General features: G+C 37.8%; 3 protein-coding genes across 3 annotated transcripts; 2 read left to right on the forward strand and 1 right to left on the reverse strand.

The window, feature by feature from the left end:
- Positions 1 to 1,813: 1,813 nt before the first annotated feature.
- LOC103933344 (tubby-like F-box protein 8) lies at positions 1,814 to 7,474 on the forward strand. The gene is made up of 6 exons (XM_009343032.2): positions 1,814 to 2,095; positions 2,260 to 2,341; positions 2,967 to 3,392; positions 3,616 to 3,703; positions 5,855 to 5,987; positions 6,568 to 7,474. Exons 3-6 carry the CDS (start codon positions 3,045 to 3,047, stop codon positions 7,271 to 7,273), a joined length of 1,275 nt encoding a protein of 424 aa, XP_009341307.2. The 5' UTR covers positions 1,814 to 2,095; positions 2,260 to 2,341; positions 2,967 to 3,044; the 3' UTR covers positions 7,274 to 7,474.
- Positions 7,475 to 9,520: 2,046 nt separating this feature from the next.
- LOC103933342 (protein ROH1-like) lies at positions 9,521 to 11,627 on the forward strand. Its single transcript, XM_009343031.3, has 2 exons — positions 9,521 to 9,734; positions 9,963 to 11,627. Exon 2 carries the CDS (start codon positions 10,110 to 10,112, stop codon positions 11,304 to 11,306), a length of 1,197 nt encoding a protein of 398 aa, XP_009341306.2. The 5' UTR covers positions 9,521 to 9,734; positions 9,963 to 10,109; the 3' UTR covers positions 11,307 to 11,627.
- A 92-nt stretch (positions 11,628 to 11,719) lies between these two features.
- LOC103933341 (bZIP transcription factor 12) lies at positions 11,720 to 14,846 on the reverse strand. The gene is made up of 4 exons (XM_009343030.3): positions 13,911 to 14,846; positions 13,721 to 13,792; positions 13,580 to 13,609; positions 11,720 to 12,253 (listed from the first exon to the last, which is right to left on the reverse strand). Exons 1-4 carry the CDS (start codon positions 14,631 to 14,633, stop codon positions 12,173 to 12,175), a joined length of 906 nt encoding a protein of 301 aa, XP_009341305.2. The 5' UTR covers positions 14,634 to 14,846; the 3' UTR covers positions 11,720 to 12,172.
- Positions 14,847 to 16,094: the final 1,248 nt, after the last annotated feature.

Consider the following 16,094-nt stretch of genomic DNA (forward strand, 5'->3'; position numbering starts at 1 on the left):
CTCCAGCATAGGCGTATACTAATTAAATATTGATATTCACACACTCATTTTATCTCTACTTTTATTAGATTTTGTTTATTAATCTTCTTCAATTCATACGATCGGACGGCCAAAAACAAAGAGATGTGTGTCATGAGTAAAAAGGGTGTGTAGATAGCACTACGCTACTAATTTTGTTTTCCATGTATGTGTGTAGATAGCACTACGCTACTAATTTTGTTTTCCATGTATGTGCAGAATCTCAAGTTGAGCAGAATTTCCATTTTCACTTCTCACACAACCTTATTAACTTTTGTCTATTCATCTTCTTCAATTTATTGACGGTCGGTTATTAAGAGACATGTGTGTGAAGTAAAAAATGAGTATATGAATAGCACCGTTCCACTAATTTTGTTTTCCATGTATATGCAGATTCTCAAGTTGAGCAGAATTTTCCATTAAAAATGGTGAAAAAAATTGACGACCACATGAAGAAATAATATGTAACTTATGGTACTGGATATACCTAAGCCAGTAAATGAAAACAACTCTACTTTGGAAACTATGCGAGTTATTGTTTGAACAACGAAACTACTTTAGTCTGAATCATGCTCATACTTTCTTCCTTACCTCTTCTTTGATAATTTCTCAATAGATTTTTAATCAAAATGGTCATTGAGATTGGCATAACTTTTCACTTTGATTCATGAGATTTAAAATCGATATAAGTGGTCCTTGAGTTTGTTCACCGTCAACTATTTTGGTCATTTTGTGAAAAATCTCTATTAAATAATGGAAAATGACAAAAATATCCTCATTTTTTGTCAAAACATTTTGGCTCATTATTTATTAAAATTAAGGATATTTTTGTCATTTTGGTTCTTACTCAACGGAGATTTTTTCCGGAATAACCAAAATGATTGACGATGGACAAACTCGGGGGCTACTTTCTTAAATCAAATTGTATCGCATTTGAAGGAGTTTGTTGCAATATATGCACAATTGGTTTTTTTTTTTTTTTTTTTTTTTTTTTTATCACCACCAATACTAGGACATATCTACAACTGCGAGCTGGAATAACTTACATGTGACAACTAATAGCTGTTATAAATTTATGTAGGAATTTACATATTGCGCAATTACGAGAATTGCTGGCAACAAAACTCAAACCCTAATGTAATGACACACAAGACAAAATCTTTCTAACTGAGCTAACCCTCGTTGATAGAACTCTTTGCTTTTGTTGCCTCATTGAATTCAATTTTTTTTCTATATAATCTTGTGGACACATTTGTGGTGTTTTTGGAATCTTGTTGTCAAATTTGTTAAAAAGCGATTTTTGCACACCATTTTTTCTTTTTACAAATCGTTTTGTTTGTGGTACTGATACACCGCTATGTGAAATAAATAAGAGAGAAAAAGGAATGAAAAGATATAGGCCACATGGGGTTTCTTTGTGGTGCACCATTTTTCTTTGGGAACTTTAACGAAAAAATATCGATATTGTTTATTTTAACGAAAAATCATATTTTTACATTAAAAAGTCAATACTGGTACTATTTAATTTTATTATTTTTGTTAAAACTCAAAACTTTCAAATCATTTTCATTATTTTTCTTTTTCTGCAAATCGTTTTCTTTTTCCCCAAACACTGTAGAACTTGTTCCGGGTTCCGCTCCTCCGTCAGTCGTCAGCGAGTAGGGAGAGAAAAAGAGAAAGTCAAACACCCCATTTGGTCTTCATCTTCGGCGAGTGGGAACATAAAATTCCACTCCAAAAGTATACAGATTACAGGAAAATTCCATTTAATATAAAATTAAAATACCCAACCAAAAAAAAAAGAAGAAGATAAAAAGATAAAAGAAAAAGAAAACTGTCTCTCCCTTTTCTTACTTCTGGTTCGTGAACTCAATTTAATGTGGGCTTTGGAGCCCAAATATTAAGAGAGAGAGTAACAATGGTTTTTCTGCTTTTCTGACCTGACCTCCTTTTTCTTCCTTTTCTTCTGCTCTGCTTCCTCTCTTTGTGTTTTGCAGACCAACCCAGAAAAACAAAAACAGAGGAGAAGGTTGTCTGATTGTTGTTTGAGGTTGTCTTTGGTCAGCTGATGTCTGAGGTGCAGATCTGTTATTTGTTTGGTTTTTCTGTTAACATTTGTAACAATTTATGGGTTTTTTTCACCTGGGTTAAATGCCCAGGAAAATCACAGGGTTTAACTTTAAGTGTAAGCTGTTCAAGTTTTGTGCTTTTGTAATTCTGATGTGTTCTTGTTGCTTGCAGATCTTTGACTTTTTGTGATTAAGCCATGGAGCAGCTTTGACCAGCTTAAGCTCTCGGATAATTTGGGGGTTTTGGTCAACTGGTAAGTACCATGATATGTTTCTGTTGCAAAAAAGTTGTATTGAACAAATTATGACAAGGTAATTGTTGTCAAAGGTTGAGTCTAAATTTTGAGCCTGCACTTGTTTACTCTCGAAGTCGATGATGTAGAAATGATTTAGTAGTTTTGTAGTTCATGGTTTGTTTATGATCAATTGCTGTAAGAATCCGTTTTCCGGTTATGCTGTTTTTCAAAATATGATCTTTTGCAACCTTGCATTTCTTTCTCCACTGTGAACTTGTGATTGAATTTCGATTGTATGAAGTCAACCGGTTCTTCTAACGCCGGTATTTGTTTCTAAACTTACATGTTTACAGTCAAGTATATCATTTTTTTTATTCTTTGTTGATGGTTGCTATGCACATTCTTAGCTTATATGGCTCATGGATCGTTACGAGCTTTTTTGGGTTCAAATTAGGGTTTGCAGTTCCAAAAACTTATGTTACTAAAGTTTGGTTCTTTATGCTACTTTATAGCCCATATGAATGTGCCTTTCCTACTTTTTTTTTCTCTTCGATTTTAGTTACCTTTTCTGTATCATGTTATGTTTTATTCTCTGTTAAGAAGATTGTAGGTGGCAATTGATTCACTTTCCATTTGTGGGCAGCCATATGCACAAGCTGTGGAAATCAGAAGATTTGAAGAAGATACACAATTGTTTTTGGTACGGTTTACCACCACAAGAATGTCATTCCGTAGCATAGTTCGTGATGTTAGGGATGGCTTTGGGAGCTTATCTAGACGGGGTTTTGAAGTCCGGCTGACGAGCCATCATAGAGGAAAATCTCATGGCTCGTTAAATGATTTACATGACCAGCCTCTCATTGTTCAGAACAGTCGTTGGGCTAGCCTCCCCGCAGAACTATTATATGATGTAATTAGGAGGCTGGAGGAGAGTGAGAGCACGTGGCCTTCTCGAAAGCACGTTGTTGCATGTGCCTCAGTTTGCCGTTCTTGGAGGATTATGTGCAAAGAAATCGTTAAGAAGCCTGAGATCTGCGGGAAGCTTACTTTTCCTGTGTCGCTGAAGCAGGTTTTTCCTTTTAATTCATTTAGTGTGATGTGCACCATGATTTTGCGTGGAAACAATTTTTGCTTCCTGAAGTTTATAATGAAATCAAAGTTACAGAAATCAAAGTTACAGAGTTTTTGTGTATGGTGCATGGAGATTGTAATGATAATTTTTCTTACCGCAGCTACATCATAGTATCTTGAGAGCAACACTTAACAAATAATTATTTTGTTTGGTTTTTCAGCCAGGTTCACGGGATGGACTCGTTCAATGCTTCATTAAAAGGGATAAATCCAATTTAACATATCATCTATTTCTGTGTCTTAGCCCTGGTGAGCGTCTTTTCCAACCATTTGATTGTGTTTGATTGTTCCCTCTAGTAGCCTGTCAACCCATTTCTTCGATCAAATATTTCTCAATATGAGTCACATTTTATTTATTGCTATCACTGAATCCGTGTTTATTTATCAATGAATATCACATTTTCAGACTAAACAAAAATATCTCATTTAATGTTTGTCAATTATTGAATTTCCATTGGTCTGCTAGTCTGTTTTAGTTAAACTGCCTCATCTAGCATATATGTGAATGTTTACGAAGTTTTTAGCTTCAAGTAGTCTTGTTATGAAATGTAGGAGTTCTTAATTAATTCTGGTTGACTTGCAATACCTTGTGGTTGTGAAAGAACTATGCTGAAATGTTAAAACTAATCTATCAAGTCTATATCCTTTGGTAAGTTTTCTAGCTTCATATTGATTGAGATAGCCTTTCCTTCCTTCAGTGGAGGATGAATTTAATTGGATAGTAGGCATTTGGTGTAGATGAATGCGGAATATTCATGAAGAGTCTTCGCATTCCAAATGAACCTATATTAAGTAAAGGACAATCATAGTCAGAATGAGTGTTCACGATGATCCAACCCTCTTCTCAAAACCTATATTATAACACCCATTTCCTTCCTCATTTCACAATCCGATTATTCACCAGTTAGTTTGAAAGAGAACCCACACTTAGAGTGAGAAGAAGAGTTAAAATTTAATAAACCGTCTTGAGATAATCCAAGAGAGGACTTGGTATAGGAGCTTTATTGGAATTGTTTGTTGTTGTACAATTATCGTGCACAATGAAATATTTTGGTTCTGCTGCCCGTCAACATAGGTTTAAAAGTGGAACTGTTTATATTCTGATGTCTCTAAATCACTTGCATAGTTGCTACTGCTTACCTATTTAAATCACACAAGGGTGGGAAAAGTTCAGTCCAGGGAATACCAAATCATTTACTGACTCACACTAGGCGTCATCTTTACCAACAGCCTTTTGGGCAACGAAGGCAGTCTACAGCTGACTGACCAGTTGTTATTGATGCTGAGCATGTCAAGCTCTATCTGGAATTTTATCGTCCAACTCTCAAATTTTGTAGATCTTGAGAATGTCAATTGAACTTTCCTACTATTTGTTTTGTATTCTTTTCATATGATACTAATGTTATTCATTAGCAAAAGTTTATGGGTTTCTTGGTTGTAATGTAGCTAAGAGAATATCTAATGTTTCTATTCCCGTTTCATGTGTTCAGTATAATAGTTTGCAACCCGATTTCATCAGCGAAAAGAAGTTAATAGTGGTGATAGCATTAATACATGAATGTAAAGTTGATTTAAAGGTGGCTTGAGTAATGGTGTGGTGTGGTGTGAAAAAGCTTTAGTTTGTTAAGGTTTTACATGGTTAGAAACTTATAGTGTGTAAAAATGTTACTTTAGGTATTACATTTTTTGTAATGTTTTCTTTTATTTCATTATAACATAATAATGGCAAACCCTAATGGTATGTTTGGGTGAGGGCCTTCCAAGTCCCAAGGGATTTAGGCCAAGTGAGGAAGAAATACACTACAAACATTATATAGGAGGGATTCGAAATGCACTACATGACCAATACAAAGGTATGTAGAAATGACTCCGTCGAAGTAGTCATCGGCAAATCCCTGTAACATGCCTTTGTGATGCTCATGTGGTGCATTTTTAATTTGCTTATCTAACATTTTGTAATCCATTCTTTACTAGCTTGGCCTCAATCCCTCAGGATTTGTAAGTCCCTCACATAGCGTAGTGTCAATAACAATAGCAAACTTCTAGATCAGGAATATAGTTGGACGTTTATAATGCATCTCAATGCATGTTTTGGTCTTTTTAGCATGGAAAATTACAATAGGTACTACAGCAGTATGAAACATGCAACAACTTAAAGGTCTGCAAAATTAATAGATAAGTTAAATACTGGCGTACACATGCACCGCCTTTATGTCAGACATTGATTCCACTAGAAGTGTCCAAGAAATCATGGGTCATATGCTATTTCAACATATTTTAGAGGTGCTTTCAAGATTCTTAGATTATGTTTACTATTTTTTGTAATGAATAGTTATGCTGGCATTCTCGAGATTAGGCCCATAAATGGTTCACCATTCTGTTATGTCTGCAATTCTGCAGCTTTGCTAGTTGAGAATGGGAAATTCCTTCTTTCTGCAAAGAGGACTCGAAGAACTACTTGTACAGAATATGTTATCTCTATGGATGCTGACAACATCTCTAGATCAAGCAGCAGTTACATTGGAAAGTTAAGGTAAGAACTTGACGCAAAGACACCGGAAGCCTATTTACAATTCACAAGCATACACGATTAAAGTAACATATAGTTTTTCTCATTTCTCAAACGAACAGTTGGTATGATATCTATTTATTCTAATCCTCTTATTATTAGTTAGTTTTTCTTTTCTTTCAAAGAGCTCGTTTTGCTTACTATGGAACTCCATTGACATTCTTCCTTCAAAGGAAGCTTTGCCAGATAGAATGAATAGATTTGGTACAACCTCTCTTAGTAGTGCAAACAATTTTTTCTATTCAGAAGACAAATATCGCGCTCTGTGTAGGGGAATGGATGCATGCATATGGAAGTGAGGCCTTAACATGGTATATTTGTTGTTATGAAATCATTCCGTTGTGATGTGCCGAGATGAATTAATGTAAAGCATGGTTAGATGTGTCTTCTATTATTTAGTTCTATTAGGGATGACTATGACACGATGGACTTACAAGACAAGAATAGTTGATCTCGTAGTGATTAATCATCTATTATTTTACTGGCGTTTACAGCTGATAGAAAATGTTGTTTTGAAGTATTCAAGTTTTGTTTCTTTTCCCAGGTCAAACTTTCTTGGCACAAAATTCATTGTATATGATACGCAGCCTGCATACACTTCTGAACATGTTCCCCCACCAGGGCGGTCAAGCCGTAGATTTAATTCCAAAAAAGTCTCACCAAAAGTCCCGACTGGCAGCTATAACATTGCTCAGATAACATATGAGCTAAATGTGTTGGGCACTCGCGGTCCTAGAAGGATGCATTGCATCATGCATTCTATCCCGGTCTCATCTCTTGATGCAGGAGGTACTGTCCCTGGCCAACCAGAACTCCTTACCCGAGCCCTGGAAGACTCATTCCGAAGTATCTCTTTCTCAAAGTCTCTTGACCACTCAGTAGAATTCAGCAGTACACGGTTTTCTGAAATTGATGTACCCCGAGATGATGAGGATGGCAAGACAAGACCCTTGGTTTTGAAAAACAAACCCCCACGATGGCATGAACAATTACAGTGTTGGTGCCTGAACTTCCGAGGCAGGGTAACTGTTGCTTCTGTTAAGAACTTTCAGTTGATTGCTGCTACTCAGCCTGCTGCTGGTGCACCTACTCCATCACAGCCAGCGCCGCCAGAGCACGACAAGATACTCTTGCAGTTTGGCAAGGTTGGTAAAGATATGTTCACGATGGATTATCGCTATCCTTTATCTGCATTTCAGGCTTTCGCGATCTGCTTGAGCAGCTTTGACACGAAATTGGCTTGTGAATAGAAGAGAGTAAGTGGACGGTGGTAAGCAGAAAACACCGTTGACAATCACTCTCTTTCTCGCCTTTATCTTCACTTTTTACCCGCTCTTGTTTGCGTTTGCGTTAGGGTAGGAAATTGTCTGTTTTGTTCAAGAACTCAATTGCTACCCTAATAACAAAAGGTGTAACAGCATTTTAATCTCAGATCTTTAATGTTGCCTTGAGTTTCTGCCAATTAGTTTATAAATTGTCTCCCGCCTTCTGGTCTGTTGTTTCGTGTTTTCTTCGCTGTCAAACGTTTAGTTATGCTATGATTTTGCCAACCCGATTGGCTGTGAGAATGTGAAGATAGAAGAGTTTATGGAGAAACCTTGCGAGGGTTTATAAGAGATTGGTCGTCTACTTATATTGTCAATTAGTTTTATGGTGGAACCTCAGCTTTCTTCATGGTATCAGAGTAGTTTGTCCTGCGTGTGAAGCCTAACAGCCACATGTTTGGCTTAAAATTTCGTCACACGTGAGAGGGGCGTTTGAGAATGTAAAGGTAAAAGAGTCTTACATTGGTCCCCATATAATATTTCGGATGTGGCTTAGCTCGCGTTATTATGTGGTGGCGAAAGGCGACGGGTGGTCACTGGTTGCCCATGACCCCTTTGAAGGTGGTGGATGTCACAATCATGTCATTGGGAGGGATGGCATTCTGGTAGTGATGATATAAGGTGTAGTTTTGGTAGGCTGTCAACTACATTGCATTCGTTGGCATATAATTTTCACAATTAAATGCCAATTTCCTTTTAAATTTTGTCAAACAATCAATTTTTCACAGCTCTGCATTGCATGCATGATTTGGCAAATAATTTTAGTGGAAAATCATATCCAACTCAATTCGACCAAATTAAAAAACCCAATATTATTATCTGTTTTAATTAATTGAATTAAGTTTTTATTTATGGATGTTTCAACCCATATTAAAAACCCAATATTTTACAAAAATTATCCTATGGGATTCGAGGAGGCCGTTATTGACCATTTTGATTCTCAAATCTACACGGAAAGGTACGCTTTGGTATAATGTCTCACTTGAAAGTGATTTTAAAGAAAATATTACTGGATTTCAAAAATGTTTTTCTTGCAAAAAGCACCAATTATGCAAGAAAGACTTAATGAGGTATGTCATGTGACAGCTCAAATTACGGGCCATCGTAAGAAGTCTTTTAAACTTAACACGATATATGGTTCGTTTGAAAGTGTTTTTAAATTGACTGAGAGTGATTTTAAACAAAATCTTATAAGGTTTCGAAAATACTTTTCCTGCAAGAAGCACCAGTTATGCGCTTTTAGTAGGAAGCACTTTAAGTATATTTCTGTGATTCACTTGTATTTTTACTAAAGATCGATTTCAAAAACATTTTCACAAAAAAAAAAAAAAAATACATTTAACCATTCTAGAAGTAATTCCAAACGAATCGCTAATTAAACAAGCAACTCATCATGGTAACCTGATGGGGAGCAATAACTCCATAACTCTTGGCCCATTCACAGGCCTAACTAGCAACCGAGTTAGCTGGAATAAGATTCTCTCCACTCCAAATCTTCTACTCGTTGCTTCCCTCCTCTCTCACTCTTTTTTTTTTTTTTTTTTTCTTTGTTTCTTTATAAAGAAGTCAACACAGATGTTGACATAATTTAATCGTGACCGTTCAAATAAGGAGAGAAATTTGAAAAAGAGAGAATCCTAATCTGAGTTAGCTACCTAAAAATCATAAACTCTAAATTGCGTCGTCTATCTCGTCTCTTCCACTTAAACGGCTAATTAAACAAATCAACGTGATAATCGCCCAAAGAACACAAGCTGCATATACTTCTATCAACTAGGATCACACTCAACTTAATCATTATAAGTTTAGTGGATCAAAATCAAGTTTTATAGAGTAAAATATCGATTTTTAAGTTTCAGGGAACAAAGTTGAATCAAAATCGAGTTTCAGGGGGTAAAATGTCGGCTTTTGAGTTTCAGAAATAAAATGAGATTGAAATCAAATTCCAACTAATGTAGCTAAAAATAAACCTTTCAAAAGCGTATTTTGACAATTCGTGAAATACATGTCGAATTATCACTTGCATTCGTAATCAGCAAATTCGTATATAATACCTGCATTACACAACATGCGTACGTAACATTTCAAAAATACTTATGATTTTTCAGACACGTGGTCGACTTGTCAAATTTTCCTTTTGTTTTGTTCTTAAAATATATTTCCGTATCTGTCGCTCCTCGATTTTGGCTTTCGAAGGAAGCGAAGCGAGAGGGCTGAGCTCTGAAGATCCACTGTTTATATTGTTTGTCCGAGTCCGAGTCAGTGATTCAGCAGGCGCGCACATGTCTGCCTGTCTGTCTTCAATTATTCTCAACAAAAACATTCCTGGAGAGCGTTGAGAGTTGAGCTTCTGAGTTCTGAGCCTCCCTTCCAAGCAAAACCAAAGGTACTTTTCTTTTCTCTCACTTCTTCTCAGAATTTAAAATTTCGATCCTTTGCCTCCTGGGATTTTCTGGATCTGGGTTTTTCGTGTTATTGCATTGTAGAGGTGGGTTTGTTCTTCGATTTTGTGTTAGGGTTTCAAATTCTTTGCATTCGGTTGTTTTGAGTAAGGGTGGAAGAACAAAGCTTAAATTCGCGAGTTTTTTAGCTGATAAACCTGAATGAATTGTAGGTGGATTTTGAAATGTTGTCGATTTTTCGCGGTTTGGTGCATCGAATTTAGCTGAATTGGAGGTGGGGTTATGTTGGTTTTGTGAAATCTGTGAGTTTTGTGAGTATTCAGTGGGGTTTGGTGTTGGAATATTGTGGCAGTGTCACCATGCCTTCGACGCACAATCCGGGTTCTTCTTCGCCGTTGACTTCGATTGGTCGCTCGATTTGGAGCCGGCGAGAGCCATTTCAATCAGAAGAAGCTAATCAGGAGTTGAGTGAGCTGGAATTAGAGGTTCAATCTTTTCAAAAACTTGTTACGGACCTGTTTCATGACTTGTCAGCTGTTGGTGCTGATGAATTGCTCTCCATTGCGTGGATTAGGAAACTTTTGGATGTTTTTGTTAGCTGCCAAGACGAGTTCAGGGTTTTATTGTTGAAAAACAAGGTGCAGGTTTCTAAACCGCCGTTGGACCATTGGGCGGATGAGTACTTGGATAGGAGCTTGAAGGCACTTGACATTTGCAATGCTGCTCGCGATGGGATTGACAAGATTCGTGCGTGGCATAAGCATTTAGAGATCGTTCTGTGTGCCTTGGAGTCTCGCCAGAGGGCATTCTCTGAGGGCCAGTTCCGTCGAGCAAGAAAGGCTTTGGTGGATTTGGCACTTGAAATGCTTGGTGAGAGAGACTCTGGGTCTGTTTTTTCCCACCGCAACTGGTCTTTTGGGCGTAACAATAACACAAGAAAGGATGCTCGCCGTCGGCAACACTCATCTGGGAATCCAACTGGGCATTCCCGCTCTCACTCGTGGAGCATATCCCATTCTTGGTCCGCAGCTAAGCAGCTTCAGTCAATTGCAAGCAACTTGGTAGCACCTCGTGGAAACGAGGTTATTGCAACGAATGGGCTTGCAGGGTCTGTTTTCACAATGAGTTGTGTTATCACGTTTGTTTTGTTGTCTCTTGTGGCTGCGATCCCATGTCAGGATCGAGGTATCAGCACTCATTTTTCGATCCCGCCGCAGTACTCCTGGGGCATCCCGTTATCCTCACTTCACGAACGGATAATAGAGGAATCTAAGAAGCGAGAGCGCCAGAACTCTCACGGGTTGCTGAGGGAGATTTATCATGTCGAGAGATGTGCCCGCCACATGACAGACTTGATGGATCTGGTTCAGTTCCCGTTAACAGAGGAACAGAAAGTGGAAGTCGAACAAGAACTGCAGGAGCTAGCATCGATTTGTGAAAGTTTTAAGAATGGACTGGATCCGCTGGAACGCCAAATCAGGGAAGTATTCCGTCGGATTATGAACTGCAGAACTGAAGGTCTCGAACTTTTGAGTCGCGCAAACAATCCGGAGTAACGTAAAAGACAGAGTTTCTACCGAGCAAGAAATGTACAAATTTGCGAATACATTCGTTGTTTTGCATATTTCCGAGTTTGCAAGGAGAGTAGAGGTATATCGGTCAGCAACAATACAGAGGTTAAACAAACACCGTGAAAAAATCTCTTCGGTTTCGCGAGCAACATAGTATTTTTTGTTTCTGGGACTTCCGGTAAAATGAGGTATGTATGTCACAGTTTGGTTTGTATATGTTACGTTCAAAAAGTCCTTTGCAATATTCTTACAGTTTGGTTGTAACTCCGGATCGTTTGATATATATAACTCAGTCCTATTCAGTTACATACATACAAATCGAAGCTAAAACATTATCGGAACTTATCAAAACGAATACTGATCAGCATCGCTATATCACATTCGAAAACAGATCAACATCGGTAAACCAAATTCGAAAATCAAATCGTGAACGGGTTTTAGTATCATGTACCATATGGTTCCTCACTCGAGCATATCATTTACGAGTAAACAGCAACATTAGTATAAATTAGTCTGTCGTCTAGCTCTATCGGTTTGCCCTTTAACCGGCATGAAGGGCAACCGGGCTTTCTGTAAATGAGAAGGTTATTTTCTACAAATACTAATTACAATGAACCTGTCAAGTGTTTGAAAACGATCTCCCACAAGCCTTCAACTGAGAGCATCCACCGTTACTTGTATTGAAATTGATCCAAAGCTTCAGCTGTACCTGCATCTCTTTACAAAATCCGCTTCGACTACCAAAAGATCAACCACCAGCTAATCGACCATTAATCTGTTTTCCTTCTTTAAGTATTTATCTACCAAATTCCTTTTATGTATAACCGCAGACCACATGGTAGGTACCGCATCTACCAGTGCACCGAATGTACTCTCCGAAGAACACGTGGTGGCCTCCGCTTCTCTACAACAGGAATGAGGTTCTCCATGAGCTGCAAGTGCAGACAGAGTGAGAGAGAGTTAGATCATTTACTAACACTTGTATGCAGCTTTAGATGTATATAAAGAAGATATGATCAAAACAAAAAGATGCATATAAAGAAGACAATGTAATCAGCAAGTTCAACATCATTAACATCGTCAAATTAGACCTAAATCACGGACTGCAATGCGTTGTAGTTTTGGAATATCTTCCCGAACAAGATTGTTGACTTGTAAGCTATACATCTCATTACTAAGCAACCAGATGGCATATTCTACGAGTGATCGCTAAGAATAGCGGTGTGTAAGTGCAACCTAGTCTGTTTTCAAAAATAGTATAGGGGTACAGCAAAACAGGACCTTCGTTTCATTGATAAATCCTAGATAAATCAGGAGAAAAATCCAAATTATGAAAATCTTGCATCTTCTTGTAAAAAATTAACATATAATAGATAGTGTTAGAAAATCAGACCAGAAGATGAAAGGGTGGCATGCAACTTAGGTTCCAGATATAGGCCAAACTTCAGCCTGATCAAAATACCAAAAGCTTTGGCTGATATCACCTTTTTTTGCAGTTAATTCAGTTATTTAACGATATGTTAGTTGACTGGCCACGTACAAGTTCCAGTTCACAAACCAAACAACTAACAAACTAGGTTGTATGCTCGCATACTAACTGCAGCATCCGCATATCAAAACCCAGTCCCAACTTTCTTCTTATGGTCAAACCACAATATCATGATGCTAAAATACCAAAAGACGTTTGAAAACTTCAGTTAAGAGTTGACATTTAAATATAATGATAACTTAAGCCTCTCTGATTTGATTATACGAAAAGCCGTCATGCTTCTTACTGAGAAAGCATACGGATGTGGCCATAGAGTTGTCACCCTCATTTCTCTTGCATCGGAAAGACCCCGAGGAGCAAATGAATACTCTTTTAATGGATTTTGTTGCATTTTATGAAAACTAATCCTAATCTTGTTCAGCCATAATGATTTTTTCTACCTATCCCAAGAACCTCCTAGGTAAGTGATGGCAATATTTGTAAATCAAATCTAAACTTTCGTTCTTCCCAATTGAGGTATTGTTTCTACACAGAAATCTTCTCAATGCAAGGTCAAAAATCAGTAAAGCTAGAAAATAACTCTTATCAAGTTGATTACGTATTTTAAACTTAAAGCTGATTGAAAAGGAAAGTTCCAAGCTTGTGAACTGGAAGCTGCTTATGTTCAACATGATCACACCTACGAATCATTTACGAAATTGAAAACCATAAAGAATAAATCGGTACACACACGAAGGCAGTTCACAATTCATAGATGTAAAGTACATACCAGCTTAAACCTCTCCTTCTTTTGCTCAGCCTGCATTCAGAAATCAGAATTCATACGGAATTAGAGCGAAAAACTTTCTTTTAAACAGAATGGTAAAAGCATATGATCATATTTTAAGAAATGATTGAAGAATTAATAGACCTGTTGTCTGAGGAGCCGCGCATTTTCCTCCTCCAACTGCGTTACCACAGATTCGAGCTCTACGGTGTAAGCCTAAAATCGCAATTAAAACACGGCAATGTCAATAAACGATTTCAGATTTCTGTTTACAATCAATTTAACATTTTCTCAGAAACCAAACAAACATGGTCAAGCAAAGACCGAATCCAACCTGCTTCCGTTCCCTGGACCGGGCAGCGGACTCTCTGTTCTTGATCATCCTCTTCTGCTTCTGCTGCGTTGCCTTATCGAGTGGAGCTTCCTGCACGGCTCTCCTCTTCCCAGCCCTCCCTCCTCCACCACCACCACCTCCGCCTCCGCTGGTGCTTGTTGTCCCGTTCGCGTACACCAGCTGACCCTGAGCAGCCGGAGGTGGAGGAGGAGGAGGAGGAGGCTGCACCTGGAACTGCCCGTACCCAATCGGAACTCCGCCGGCATTCAAGCTGACGTCCTCTTCCCTCACGGCCCCAGCCCTAGTGAGATAGTCCTCCAAGGTCATCTCCTCCATCCCACCCCCACCACCATCTCCTCCTTCTCCTCCCCGCACCTGATCCCCGCCGTCTCCCTCCGCCACTCCCACCTCCTCCTCTCCCACTCCCACTCCCACTCCACCGGCGACGATCTCCTTCCAGACCTCGTCGACGGACCTGGCCTCGGCGTGATGATGAAGTTGTTGATGGTGACCGTTGTCGTGTATCTCGTTTCCGGTGCCAGTCCCGGTGGAGCTGTAGATGTTCCTGAGGATGTCGTCCATGCTCATGGATTGGTGCTTGTGGTGACGGTTGTCGTCGTCGTCGGCCAGGAAAGTAGAGAGTGAACATATAGACGACTCCCTCCGCGGCAGATCCGAATTCGCGGTTGAAACCACCGCCATTTTCGAAGACGTCGCCATCATCCTCGCAACTCTCCCCCGGATTTCTAGCCCTCTGATTTGATTTTTCACCTGATTTCTTTTTCTTCTTCGGCGAAGAATTCCGATGAATCTTTTTTTAATTTAAAAATAATAATAATTAAATTGCTTTGGAATTCCTTCCCAAACCAACAAACAAAACAAACCAAAAGTCGTGATGCCGTAGGCTCTACTCTCTCTGTGTGTTTCCTTTCCTCCCACTTGCACTGCTCGCTTTACCATTATTATTATTATTATTAAAATCAATTAAGTAATCCTTATCCAATCACTAATCCTACTTGATTTATTTTAAGAGAAATTATTTGAAAATTTTGAATTTTAACAATAAGAACAAAATAAAGGGTAAAATAAATAATATTATGATTGACTTTTTAATGTAAAAATTTAATTTTTCATTTAAGTAAACAGTATCATAAACTTTTCGTTGAAAGTTTTTTTTTATTTTATGTTTTGCCTTTTTACACTTAAGTCTTCTCTTCTTTTTTTTTTTTTTTTTTTTTTTGGGAAAACAGGTTAAAGAAGTCACTTAGCATTACATATTCGAGTATATAAGCTCACACTAACCCGTCAATTTGAGATACAATTTGGAATTTTCCTTGGATTTGGGCATTTAGGGCTAGCCAGCCCATCATAAGGACACCCTTCGGCTCCGGTGTAGAGTTCCCGTTAAAACTGGTTCGTATTTCAAAAATAAAATTTCAAATTAACATCTACACTACTGGATTAGTGCTTATATTTTATATATCGTTAAAAATGCTACCTGTATCACAATTAATTATTGGCGTTTTAATCAAAATAATCCTTAAGATTGGCATAACTCCTTACTTGGTCCCTGAGGTTTAAAATCAATAGAACTGATCCCTAATTTTGTTCATCGTCTATCATTTTGGTCATTATGTGAGAAATCTCTGTTAAAGTGAGGGTATTTTGTCAAATTTACCTTTCCCTCTCATAACACTAAATGATAAAATGACAAAAATACGCTTAATTTTTTTGTCAAATTAATTTGGGTCATTGTTTATTAAATTGAGGATATATTTGTCATTTTGGTCTTTATTTAACAGAGATTTTTCATGGAATTACCAAAGTGATTGACCGTGAACAAATTGAGAGACCAGTTTTATCAATTTCAAATCTCAATGAACAAAATAAGAAATTATGCCAATACCAAGGACCATTTTGACTAAAATGCTTTTATATTTTATTTTTTTTTACAAGAAAACAACACGAACACGGCAACACACGACCTGTTTGCCAAGCTATATGTGGGGTCCACAAGAAATGGCAACAATAAAAGGAGTTCCCAAAGGAAGAGGATCCTCTCCGGATCCACTTTGTGGGAATCCTAGAGATTCCCACATCTTAGCCATTTATCGTATATCATGTGGCCAGTTTTCGTCAGATACTATTTGTGTTTAATTTTAAATAAAAAAAATTAAATAATTT

The sequence above is a fragment of a genome, unplaced genomic scaffold (genome assembly GCF_019419815.1).
Source record: "Pyrus x bretschneideri cultivar Hongxiangsu unplaced genomic scaffold, Pyrus_bretschneideri_v1 Contig17, whole genome shotgun sequence".
Taxonomy (NCBI): domain Eukaryota; kingdom Viridiplantae; phylum Streptophyta; class Magnoliopsida; order Rosales; family Rosaceae; genus Pyrus; species Pyrus x bretschneideri.

Excerpts from the sequence above, each read along its gene's own strand:
- LOC103933341 (XM_009343030.3), bottom strand. The coding sequence starts at position 14,633 with ATGATGGCGACGTCTTCGAAAATGGCGGTGGTTTCAACCGCGAATTCG. Across the intron at positions 13,793-13,910 it reads GGTCCAGGGAACGGAAGCAG|GCTTACACCGTAGAGCTCGA; the intron begins GTTGGATTCGGT and ends TTGCGATTTTAG. Across the intron at positions 12,254-13,579 it reads AGAAGGAGAGGTTTAAGCTG|CTCATGGAGAACCTCATTCC; the intron begins GTATGTACTTTA and ends CTGCACTTGCAG.
- LOC103933342 (XM_009343031.3), top strand. The coding sequence starts at position 10,110 with ATGCCTTCGACGCACAATCCGGGTTCTTCTTCGCCGTTGACTTCGATT.
- LOC103933344 (XM_009343032.2), top strand. The coding sequence starts at position 3,045 with ATGTCATTCCGTAGCATAGTTCGTGATGTTAGGGATGGCTTTGGGAGC. Across the intron at positions 3,393-3,615 it reads TTCCTGTGTCGCTGAAGCAG|CCAGGTTCACGGGATGGACT; the intron begins GTTTTTCCTTTT and ends TTGGTTTTTCAG. Across the intron at positions 3,704-5,854 it reads ATTTCTGTGTCTTAGCCCTG|CTTTGCTAGTTGAGAATGGG; the intron begins GTGAGCGTCTTT and ends GCAATTCTGCAG.